Source organism: Cynocephalus volans, chromosome X, assembly GCF_027409185.1.
Source record: "Cynocephalus volans isolate mCynVol1 chromosome X, mCynVol1.pri, whole genome shotgun sequence".
NCBI lineage: Eukaryota > Metazoa > Chordata > Mammalia > Dermoptera > Cynocephalidae > Cynocephalus > Cynocephalus volans.
The window spans coordinates 3,115,919-3,128,605 of NC_084478.1; the positions used below are offsets into that span (position 1 = coordinate 3,115,919).

Sequence of the window (12,687 nt, forward strand, 5' to 3'; positions counted from 1 at the left end):
CTGATGGGACAGATGTAAAAAGCCAGGTCTACTGGCATCGTGAAACTGCATCCCACTTGGTGAAAGCAGAGGTGGGAAGAGGGCTGGCTCTGTGCCAATCACTGGGGAATCCGAGCCCTCACCCCATGTCATTTCTGAAATGCCTTTGTTTGTGAGCAGAGATGGTGGATGCGAGACTCCAGTAGTGACAGAGAAAGGCAGGAAATGTAAAATGCTGCAGCCACCCTAGAAAATGGTATGGGGGTTCCTCCAGAAAATAAACCTAGAATTACCACATGATCCAGCAATTCCAATTTGGGGGTTTATATCCGAAAGAAATGACCACAGACTCAAAGAGAAATTTCCACACCCACATACATGGCAGTATTATTCACAAGAGCCAAAATGTGGAAGCAACTCACGTGTCCAACAATGAAAGAATCGATAAGAAATATGTGGTCCCTCCACGTAATGGGATCTTACTCAGCCACGAAAAGGAAGGAAATTCTGATGCATGCTACAACACAACCTTGAGGACATTATGCTCAGTGAAAGAAGCAAGACACAAGAGACTAATACAATATGATTCCACCTATATAAAACATATAGAATATTTAAATTGATAAAGAAAAAGAGCAGATTAGAGGTTGCCCAGGGCTGGGGTTTGGCAGAAATGGAGAGGTTCTGCATAATGGGTACAGACTTTCCATTAGGGGTGACAAAAAGATTTTGAAGATGGACGGTGCAAGGAACTGTAACCTTAAAAATAACTAAAATGGTGAATTTTATGATAGATATGTAAATAATATATAATTTATTCATGTATTATAAGTATACATTTATGTATAAATATATATTGAATGTATTGTATAAATACATAAACATATATTATGCATTCCATATATACAGTATGTAATATATAAATATAAATAACATGATTTATATTTTTTATTTATATATAATTTACTGCAATAAAAACGTTCTTAAAAATAATAGAATAAGGTAGTGGAACTCCCTGACTATCTACAGTAGTTGCTGAAAGTGACCTTGCAGAACACGGAGAGGTTCTGGTCCACGAGGGGCATCCCAGGTCACATAGACATGGTAGTAGATGGGAAAGGTTGCCCCATCTCACTGGTCTGTGAGGAAGTCCACCTGATGCCCCAGGATGCCCACAGAAACATACAGCACTTGAGAACCAGAAGCAGGTACCAGCATCCCAGGGAGGGAGCCACAGCTGTCATCTACAGGTGCTGTCCCTTTTCCAGAAAGAAAGGATGCTTACCCCGTGGGTTCCTTCTATAGGCACTATTTGGATAAACGAAAAACCTTGACAGTTGATGGGCGCTGGTGGACACCGTTTTATATAAGCGTTTACACCTTTACCTGAAAGTTTCAAATGTGTGCAAAGAAAAAGAAAGGAGCTTGTGTAGATGGTGATGCATGACAGAGAGAGGTAGAGTTGAGGCCTGGGCCAAGCAGGGACATGTCCCTTATAGGAGCTATGATGATAATCTTCTGCCTTTGTTGTGAAAGGATTCCACCGCCTGTCATCATGGCTGATGAGCCGTGTCTACTGATGTGGTGCTAAACTACCATGTTAGGGGACTGCCAAAGAGGCTGTGATATTATGTGATGCATTAAAAGTTTCACTGGGCTGAACCGTGTCCCCTAAAAATTTGTATGTTGAAGTCCTAACTCCCAGGACATCAGAATGTGACTTGTTTCTGGAGATAGGGTCTTAAAGAGGTGGTTAAGGTAAAATGAGGTCACTAGAGTGGGCCCTGATCCAATAGGACTGGTTAGGACACAGACACACAGAGAGATGACCGTGTGAGGACACGGGGAGAAGATGCCATCTACAAGCCGAGGAGAGAGGCCTCAGGAGGAACCAACCAGCCTTGATCTCAGACTTCCATCCTCCAGGACTGTGAGAGAATAAATGTCTGCTTTCTGAGCCCCCAGTGTGTGGGACTTTGTTATGGCGGCCGTAGCAGACTAATTCAATCAGATCCTGCATGTGTGCTTGTAGGGACTCCTATGGGTTCCGTCTCAAAGACAAGTCCAGGATCCAAGTCCTCTCTCCTGGTTCTAATGGCCACCATCCATCATTGTCCTCTAACAGGTCTATGCACCCAACAGTCTGCTGTCAGCAGATGCTAAAGAGAGCCTTTGGTACCCACAGGAGATCCTGTCAACAGCCCAAGACCGTCCACTGCCTCCCCCAATGGCCAAAGTCTACCATCCTGCAGCACCAGGCCACTTCTCGACTGATGACCTCCATCTCTGTCCTTGCTCTGTGCACTCCAGCCACAGTGGCCTCCTGAGAGGTTCTGGGACACATTAGGCAGACCTCAAGCCTTTTCTCTGCCCCCGCAGTTCCAAAGCACATCTAGGACCAGCAGCATCAGAATCAGCATCGGGAGCATATTAGAAATGCAAATTCTCGGGCTTTGCTCCAGACCTATGGAATCAGAAACTCTGAGGTGGAGCAGGTCATCTTTTTTTGCAAAGCCCTCCATGAGTTTCTGATGCAGCTGGTGGCTGAGAACGTCTGTCCCAGCTATTCCTCTGCCCATAGACTTCTTTCCCTGGGGATCCCCACGGCTAACTCCCTCCCCACCTTCAGTGAAATGACTCGATGTTTGCTTCTGGGAAAGGCGTAGTCCCACTTCCTCTTTCTTATATTATCATTCTCCTGCCCCCCTCAATTTCCTGTCACCCCAGTCCCCATGACCCTGCTGAGCTCTTCTTTCCTCACAGTTCTTACAACCTTCCGACAAACCAACCATCTGACTCATGCTCAGTACTCACTGCGTGCCTCCCCCAGTGCAATATAAACTTCAGCCTCTTTACGTCAAGCTTATCATCACCTGCCAGATGAAAAGGACAGGCCTGACACTTAGAGGGTGCTGGGTAACATACACGGTATGCGTAGGGACAGCAACCATCCTAGTCTGCCTGGGTTCCGGGGGTTTCTGGAGATGGGGAACTCTCAGTGCTATCAGGAAGAGTCCCAGGCTGATGGGGACAAGCTGGACACTTTAAGTACAAGTGAATAAAGGAATGGGTGATGGTATTATGGACACCTGCCCTTTATCATTCCCACCCACCCCCAGTAGAGTGCAGGCACAATGCATGCATACACTAGCTCGTCTACTCACAGAATCTCTGCCATGTCATCCCATCATTGATGGGAAAGAGGGTCTCAGAGACAGGGTGCTGCTACTTGTCCAAGGGACACTTACTAGCAAAGACAATGTGTTTTACCTGCTCTACGCTGCCCTCATCCAGAGGAAGCAGTGCGTGCGCTCTAGAAATAGATGACATATCCAAAGTCATCTACAGTTAACACAGACAGTGCAAAGAGGAGGACATAATACTCCCAGAAGCAGTGGCCAGCCCCGTGCAACACCTCATCTGCCCATGCAGAGATATGACTGTGAAAATCAGGAGAGATGACGGTAGACACCTGGCACATTGCAGATCTCAACACAATGAACTGTAAAGGCTAACAAAGATCCAGTCGTTTCCTCATCTCCCCAGCAGGAAACAGCGTATGAGGGTACTTTGAACAGTCCGTGGAAAGATTTCTGTTATCTTTTAATTCTATTTTTTCCACAAACTTTTTGAAGTGCCCTGGTATGTAGAGTTTAAAAGAAAAAGGAAAAAAAGCCTTTTATGAAAGTAGTGTATTAAGCTCATTTCTGCTGCTCAAAACAGAATACCTGAAACTGGGTAATTTATAAAGCAATAAAGTTTATTTCTTATGATTTCAGAGGCTGGAAAGTCCAAAGTCCAGGGGGTGCATCTGGTGAAGGGTTTCTTCTCGGTGGGAACTCTCTACAGAGTCCTCTGGTGACCAGGGTGTCACATGGTGAGAACTGGCTGAACAAGAGAGAGCAGACCTGCTCACTAACTCTCCTTTTAAAGCCATCAGAACCACGCCCATGACTCCATGAATGGATGAATCCATTCACAAGTCCTCATGATCTAATCACCTATCAAAGGCCCCACCTTTCAAATACCATAATAACATTTCAAACCTTCTTAACACTGTTACAATGGGGATTAAGTTTCCAATACATAAACCTTTGGGGGACACATCTGACCGACAGCAGGTTAGTAGAGTTGGTGGCATTGTGGTTGTTCGGGGGAAAAAAAAACAACTTGGGGGAAATACAGAAAAAGTCCTATGGTGCCCCTTCCAAAGAGAATGAAAGTGCTTTTCTTAGAATTCTGAACACATTTCTCCAAGAAAAAATTCTGTGGGTAGAAGCTCCAAACTGAGCCCAGACTGGGGATGGTGGAATGGATGCTTCTGTGTGTGTGATATGTTCCCTGTCCCCCTTTCTTCTGGTGGCCTCCCCAGTGGCTCCCCCACTGTAGAGGGACCCATCCCAAAATCAGGTCTGGGATCACAATCAGGGCACCATGTCTCTGTCCACAGAAGACATGGGGGGCTGCAGAGGGTTGTTCCCAGTCAGGGGGAGAGACGTGTCCTCTCCTGAGGATTTCAGGGTGTGCCAAGGTGAGCCTGTCTGTTCCTGGGACAGGGAGCCCACTTCAACCCCAAGGCAAGAGTTCAAGAGAAGAAAGGCAGGAGAAGTAAAGAGGAGTCAACCAAGATAGGGACTGATTCAAGATGGCATCCCTTGGTTTGGCCATGTGGGAAGTTAGCTCCAGCCCTGGATTTACAAAGGGGCATGACAAGATGAGATTGACACCATGCGAAGATTTTATGTGGCCACTCATTAGAGTAGGATGGAAGGTAGGGAGGTAAATAGGAATGGAGACAGAAGGAGCAAGTTCTTGGCTCTGGGATGACATTTCTCATGCAGTGAGCCATGGCTGCCTCTTCCTTTGAAATGAACACAGGGCTATCCCTCCCTAAGAGCAACTTCATGATAAAGTCTCCCCTGGAAAACTTTGCCCAAATTGTAAGTGACTGTCTACCCCTCCAAGGATTTAGGGAAATCATATCATGGACCCAACACACAATGTCCTAAATCAGCCTAGAAGGGAGAGCTTGAAGGTGTTTGGTGACCTGCAGAGACAGCAGCCACAGAGGAACTGGTTCCTCAATCCTCTTTGTAACACAAGTCTCCTAGGGCTGCCATAATTTCAGGGCTAAAAACAACAGGCATGCATTCTCACAGTTCCGAAAGCCACAAGTCTAAAATCAAGTTGTCAGCAGGTCTGTGCTCCCTCCGAGGACTGTAAAGGAGGACCCTTCCTGCCTCTCCCAGCTTCTGGTGGCTCTGGGAGTTCCTTGGTTTGTGGCCATGCTATGGCTTGAATGTGTCTCCTAAAAGTTCATGTGTTAGAAACTTATTCCCCACTATAAGTGTTAAGAGGGTGGGAAACTCAACGACGGTATCTGAAAGGTGAAACCTTTTAAGAGGTGATTGGATTGTGAGGACTATGCCCTCATCAGTGGATTGATCCATTCATGGAGTAAGGGGTTAACAATCTAATGGGTTATCAGTGAGTGTACTGGGGCTTTATAAGGAGAGCAAATGACCATGTTAAAGAGCTCTCCCCAGCTCTGGCCACGGGAGACTCTGCACCACCTCAGAACTCTGTGCCCAACAAGAAGGTCCTCACCAGATACGCCCTCTGGACCTTGGACTTCCCAGCCTCCAAAACTGTAAGAAATAAAACCTATTTATAAATTACCCAGTTTCAGGTATCCTGCTATCAACAGCAAACAGACTGATACAGGCTACATCTCTCCCATCTCTGCCTCTATCTTCACGTGGCTTCTCCTCTGTGTCTGTGTCTCCTCTTCCGTCTCTTATAAGGACACCTGTCATTCATTGAGGGCCCATTCTAACGCAGTAAATCTCACATCAATCCTTGACTAATTTCATCTGCAAAGACCTTATTTCCAAATAAGGCCACATTCTGAGGTTCTGGGCTGACATGAATTGGGGGGGGGGTGAGGTCTGAATGTTTATGTCCCCAAGATGCATAGGTTGAAACCATGGCAAAGAATTGAGGGATTGTCTCTCTCCAAATTCACAAGTTAAAGCCTAAACCCCAAGGTGATGGTGTTAGGAGGTGGGGCCTTTGGGAAGTGATGAGGTTATGAGGGTGCAGCCTCATGAATGGGATTAGTGTCCTTATAAAAGGGACCCAAGAGAGCTCCCTCACCCCTTCCAGCATGTGAGGACACAATGAGAAGGTGCCGTCCATGAACCAGGAAGCAGGTCCTCACCAGACACTGCACCTGCCACACCTTGATCTCAGACTCCCAGACTCCAGAACTGTGAGCAATAAATTCCTATTGTTTATAAATTATGTGGTATATGGTATTCTCTTATAGGAGCCCAAGTCAACTAAGGCAGGGGTACTCTGTTTATCCGACTCCAGCAACAGGTTTTGTGTGAACCTGTCTGTGATCAATTGGTCCATCCTTGCCTCTCTTATTGTGAACGAACATCTCTACTTCTGTTTACTCCTCTTCCAGTTGTCTCTGTTCCATATTTTCTTATTATTCTTTCTTCTGTTTCTTGTATTGTTAACCCCTTCCTTTCATGGGCCCCCTTTTTTCCTCTCCTCTTGAATGGGAAACTCTTGTCCCCGGGTCACCTTGTCTTCCCTCCCCACCTGCCCCTCTCATCCCTTTTGAAGTGGAAAATGAGAAAGGAAGAGATTGTAAAAATGAAGAGAAACACAAAGTACCCAACTTCTGAGACCGAAAGCAGATCAGTGGTTGCCAAGGGCTGGAAAGAGGGAATATAGAGTGTATTAGTCCATTTCTGTTGCTTGTAACAAAACACTTGGAACTGGGTGATTTATAAGAAAATGGAATTTATTGCTTATCGTTTCAGAGGCTGGGAAGTCCACCGTCCAGGGAACACAGCTGGTGAGGGTCTTGGTGGTGGCTCTACAGCAATACAGGGGTCTCACATGGCAGAGACTGGCAGAGCAGAGAAAGAGACTCTCACATGCTCTCCTTTTAAAGCCCCCAGAACCACGCCTGTGACCGCTATTATTAATCCACTCACTACTGCACGGTCCTACAGTCCAATCATCTCTTCAAGGCTCCACCTTACAATTACCATAATAGGATTTCCCACCCTCAGCAGTTTCAGTGGGAATTGAGCTTCTACTCATATGGACTTTAGGGGCCACCATTTAATCATTCCACAGCAGGGAGTGACTGCTTAATGGGTATGGGGTTGTCTCTGGGGGGGAAGAGAATGTTCTGGAACTAGACAGAGGGGACGGCAGCACAATATGAAAATAGTTCATTTTATATTACATGAATTCTACCTCAGTGTAAAATAAATAAATAAAAAAGAAATGACACAAAGAAACGGGTAGGACGTCTGTACTTGGAAATATCTGCCTAATATTTAATCTCATCTCATCAAGTTCCGGTGATGCTCTTAAATGGGAACTGTCATTCACACACTCACACACTGCGTTTTACCACTGAGCACCCACACAAGATAAAGAAGATTAAAGGGCTCAACTCAATTTTCTGTGCATTGTGAAGCAACCAACACCACTTCCAATTGCTTAGGAAAACGCCACCCACAAGACTATTCACGTACAGGGTAAAATCTCACCAGCTCAGATTTCACTCACTGTGGTGGTAGGTTGATGCAATAGGGTGCGGGTGCGACGGACTGAATGTTTTTGTGTCCCTGAAATTCCTGTGTTGAAACTCTCACCCCCAAGGGGATGGTGTTAGGAGGTGGGGCCTTTGGGAGGTGATGAGGTCATGAGGGTGCAGCCTCATGAATGGGATTAGTGTCCTTATAAAAGAGACCCCAGAGAGCTCACTCACCCCTTCCAGCTTGTGAGGACACAGAGAGAAGGTGCCGTCTATGAACCAGGAGGCAGGTCCTCACCAGACACTGCACCTGCCACACCTTGATCTTGAACTTCCAGTCTCCAGACTGACAAAAAAACATCAGTTGTTTCTAAGCCACCTAGTCTCTCTGGTGTTCTGTGACAGCAGCCCAAACCAACAAAGAGGGGGCATAAATGACAGCCCAAGACAGAAAAAGAAAAATGATGTCCAGTTCAAGGGCACCAAGAGCACAGGAGAAAACCTAACAGTAGAGAGGAAAATGACTGTAAGAACTTTAGATGTGCGAACCGGTTACAATTCATTATTCATGAAGATCTCCTAGCTCTTAAGAAAACAAATCTATCAGATCACGTGAAACGTGACAGTAAAAAAATAAAGTGCCCAGCATGTGCGTGTGGTCTGCGGTGAGGGGATTTGCTTTGCACCTCAATTTTGGTCATGGTGGCTGCACAGACGTGCACAGGATAACGCTGCCTAGAAGTCTGCAGGCACGCATGTTCACAAACAGAAACATGCACCTGGGAAAAGTGACAAACCCTGAACAAGGTGTGTGGTCCCCTTACCAGGAAGACACCAACATCCACATCCTGGTTTTGATGCTGTGCCTTAGCTTTGGAAGATGTCACTATGGGGTAAAGCTGGCCAAGGGAGGAAAGAACTCCAGGTGGTGTTTTTGGAATCCCCTGTGAGCCTGTAATTATTCGAAAATTCTCTTTTTAATAAAAAATTGGGATCTAAGAACTTTGAACACTTCCTCATGATAACCAGGTAGGACAGGTTCTGTCATTTTTTGCATTTTTTTAGATGAGGAAATGGAAAGACAGAAAGGTCAAGAAAGGAAAAATGAAATTTAGACCCAGGAAGTGGCTGCTGTTTTTCTGCTCAACTACAATCTTCCTGACAGGCTAACACTGAGAGTGTAGTGGGTTCCAAGATGCAAACCGATTTTACGAGGGGATTTTTGAAAACTAATCTAAGTCCTTTTTATCTGGTATTATATAGAAAGTAATTCTAAAGTGATCATTGAAGTAAGTTGAAATATTGACAACGATACTGTATAATGGTTTCACAGAGAGTCATTATCCTATTCGCTCTACGTAGCATAAGTTTTTTTTAATTTCCATAATAAATTTGTTTTTTTTAAAAAGCACCGTAGTTCTTCTTCATGGGAACAAGCAAGACTTGGTGATACAGAAAGAAATTTAAAGAACCAAGTTGCAAACCATGTTTCCTCTAACAACCAGTGTGGCCATTCTGAAACGGAATTTCTAAACCTAGGAAAGTAGCATTTAGACCACACATGCCCCAAATCCCTTCATTCTCTTAAAAAATAATTCCATCATCAGATTGACAGGACGGAAAAGTACGCTTTCTTCCAAACTACCTCAATTTGTGGAAAACAGGACAATCTACAATGTTGACAGTTTACCCAGAAGCACAGAACAAAGCAGCACTGAGACCCTGGTGGCCCTGGGGACTACAGAGCCCTCGGTCTTCTGCTCACACTATCTGCCCTGATCGTCCAGCAGTCTCTGCAGCCACCCTGGGCTTTACTAAATTAGACAGAAACAAACAAGCATAAAAGACTGCAGGTGCTTTCCCTGTGCTGAAGTGTGTGCATCATCACGATGCTTCTCAAAATCAAGCCAGCAAATCTGTCACTTCTCCATGCCCACGTCACCAGGAAAAGTAAGGGACGAAAAGCCCAGGAACATCTCGAAGCTTCTCACTGACTAAAATCATCATTCACACACAAGAAGGGAGATCAGACAAGGAAAACACAGAGCTGTGTAGTGCAGGGACTTAACACGGTCCTTAGAGGAGAACTCACAGGAGAGTGAACCGAGCAGTGTCTCTTCACCGACAGTCATCTGACAAGGTTGCAAGGGTGGGTCTGGGGACGAGAGTCAAGTGTGAAGAGGATTGTGGGTTTTCCGTTTTTGTTTGGCTTATGTGGTTGGTGTTACGTTGTGGAAAATAGCTTTGCTCAACTGGGAAAATGCATACAGACCCCAAAAGGCAATTCAAAAGGCCTTGTGGGTGCATATTTAGAGCAGTTGAAAGATGGGAATGGGGAGAAGGCGCAGTTAAGAAGGACCGTACTTTCCTGCCATGAAAGCTTAGGATAAAGAAAATCCATGCCTGCCCAGGGCGGGTTCCAACGCCACGTAGAGAGCTCCACCGTGCCCCTCACCTGTAACCATTACACCTGGGGAGAAGATTTAAAGTTGCCAGAGAGTGTGGCTGAGAGAGACAATCTCATGGAGGCTCTAAAAGACGTAGGATTTTTTTTTTTTTTTAAGATTACTCTTATTCTTTCAAGTTAATCATGCTCAGAGTAATCTTTAACCAACACGAAAGAAAGGGGCTTAGATACAAAGGCCACAATAATGCCACCAAAGCCGTGAAGTGGGTGTGAGGGAGTGTACACCAACCCCCCCCCAACACACCCAGGGGCGTCCTGGTCCCCTGCTAGTCCAATGCCTGGAACTTCGGAGCCCTGGCTCTCCTCTCGTGCCCTTGCAGCGCACAGGAAGTCATCCTGGAAGACTGAGCAAAAGGCAGAGACCAGGACTGGAAGGAGCTCATTTCCCCCACCCAGCCCCCAGAGACGGCCACATTCTATTTTTAAAGGTGAGATGACTCGCTGGGCACCCTGTGACGACTTGGCATGGAACACAACCCTCCACCACCACCACCCACCCGCCCAGGCCCTGCTCCCTGCCCTGGCCTGCAGCCCTGGTTCCTTCCCAACTGACCCGTGAGAGTCCCCACGAGAACACAATGGCTGGTGCCGTGCGCCAAGGGACGGCTGGACCGCCACCAAGTTTCCAGCGTTGGCTGGTATCCCCACCTACTGTGGAAACTGCACTTGTCCCAGTTCCTGCCCCACCCTTCTTCCCTGCACAACACACCCGGCTCTGAGATTGGCTCAGCATGGCTTTGCAGTGGGAGGGACGGGGGGACGCAGAGATGGGACACAGAGAGATGCGACACAGAGAGATGGCACACAGAGGTGAAGAGGGAAAGGGGAAGGGAGGACAGAGGGAAAGAGGGAGACAGAGAGACAGGAGCGGGAGGAGGAAAGGGGAGAGGATCTTCTGCCAATGTCCTTCCCAACTCAGGTCTTCCTGGTTGGCCCTTCCTCGTGCCAACTGCTCCAAGTGGCAGGTGGGCCACGGAGGGCAGACAGTGGCCCTCTCTGTCAGCTCCTTTCTTGACACCCCGGCTGTGCCTGGGGGTCTTCCGAAGCCATAAGCTCTGACCTTGAGCCCTCTGCTTCCTGCTCTGGCTTCCTCCTTTCCAGGAAGAGGGGACGAGCCCAAGGAGGTCCCCCTAAGTTCCCCCGCCCCACGGACACACACGGGACGCCCCCCCCCGACCCTCCTCCGTTTATTTCCCGGACAAGCACCACGATGGCGCACCCCCAGTTCGCGACAAAGAGTCGCTAAGAAGCCGCAGGCTGGCTGGTGACAACAGTTTAAACCTGGCGCCGGCGTTCTGTCGGGGTGTTGTGACCCACTCACACGAGCGCGCGTGGGGATCCGAGCGCCCAGGGAACTCGAAACCCACGTTTCCAGCCGCCCAGTCGGGGTCAAGTTCAAAGGCAGAGGGACAAGGGAAAAGAGTTCCAAGTTTGGGATGCCCCAGATGAAAAGCACACGCGGTGTCGGGAAAGGCTAGAATTCACCTGCAAGGCCACCGGCGTCCCCTCCATTACGCCGCGGGACACCTGTCCCCCGGGTTAGACCCTGCGACTGCGCTCAGGGACTGGCTGGCCCTGGGGGAGTCCGCGGGTGCCTTCAGTGCCGGCGCCCGTGTCCCTGGCGGTCGCTGCCTGGGAGGGCCCACGAGGTCCCCCAAGGTGAGGTGACCTCCAGGAAGTGTTGTGACGTCTGGGGCAGCCCAGACGCCGGGGCGGCGTGTGTGTTGGGGACAGGGACAGGGGATTCAAGGAAGAGTCATCGGAGACTTGGGCAGAGCCGTCGGCGGGGCGCGGAGGCTGGCCGGGTCTTGGGGTGCGGGGGTGCCCTGCAACCCTCGGCACTCGGGGGGCTGAGGGCGCTCGCGCGCTCCCGCACGGGGATCCCGAGCCGGAGGTGGCCGGGCAGGGCGCTCCCCACGAGGCACCGGGGCCCTTTGTCTGACGACAGCGTTCCCGAGGCCACGTCCCCGCCTGTGGCACTCACCCACGGTGGCCAGCGTGTCGAAGTCCTGCAGCCGGTAGGTGCGCGGCTCCGGAGACGGCGCCTCGGGGCTGGGGCAGAGCGCGGGCGCCCCGTCGGGGGTGTCGTCGGCGGGGTCTCGGGGGTCGCTGTCCGCCTCGGCCGCCTTGGCCAGCGGGGGCGCCTCCATCGGGGCGCACTCAGGTCCGGGCCGCGCGGGGGTCCGGGCTTCCCGGGACGCAGCCTCGAGGGGCGTCGCGGCGGCGGCGGCGGCATCAGCGGCGGCCACCCATGCGCGCCACCACCCCCTCCCCCGGGGCCCCGCGTGCGCGGCCGGGCGCAGCTGGCGGAGCTGCGGGGACAATGGCGGGGCGCGGGGCGGCGCTCACTGAAGGAGCCGCAGCGGCCGCGGCCGGGAGAAGCCGCCGGGCGCGGGGGGCGGGCACCGAGGGCCGGGCGGGGGCGGCGCGGGGCGCGGCCCGGGCTGGCGGGGACGAGGCGGGGTCCCGGCCGCGGGCGCCCGGCTCGCGGCTCATCCCCGGCGTCTCGTGGCGGGCGCTGCCGTTGCGCGCTCATGGGGGGCCGGGCGGAAGCCACCTGGGCGGGGCCGCCTGGCTGTCCCCGCCCGCCAGGCTGGGGGCGTCGCCTGGGCCGCCGCCGCGCTGCGACCCCGCCCAGGAACCGCCAGGACCCGGCGTGGGGGCCGCTCGGGCC

General features: G+C 50.1%; 1 protein-coding gene across 1 annotated transcript in view; it reads right to left on the minus strand.

Annotated features, from left to right (window-relative positions):
• PRKX (protein kinase cAMP-dependent X-linked catalytic subunit) overlaps positions 1-12,196 on the minus strand; it is a 108,323-nt gene extending 96,127 nt beyond the window's left edge. Inside the window, exon 1 of the mRNA XM_063083385.1 lies at positions 11,998-12,196. Within this exon, the coding sequence (XP_062939455.1) occupies positions 11,998-12,163 (166 nt within the window). The 5' untranslated portion in view covers positions 12,164-12,196. The remainder of the gene's footprint in view (positions 1-11,997) is intronic.
• Between the last annotated feature and the right edge of the window lie 491 nt (positions 12,197-12,687).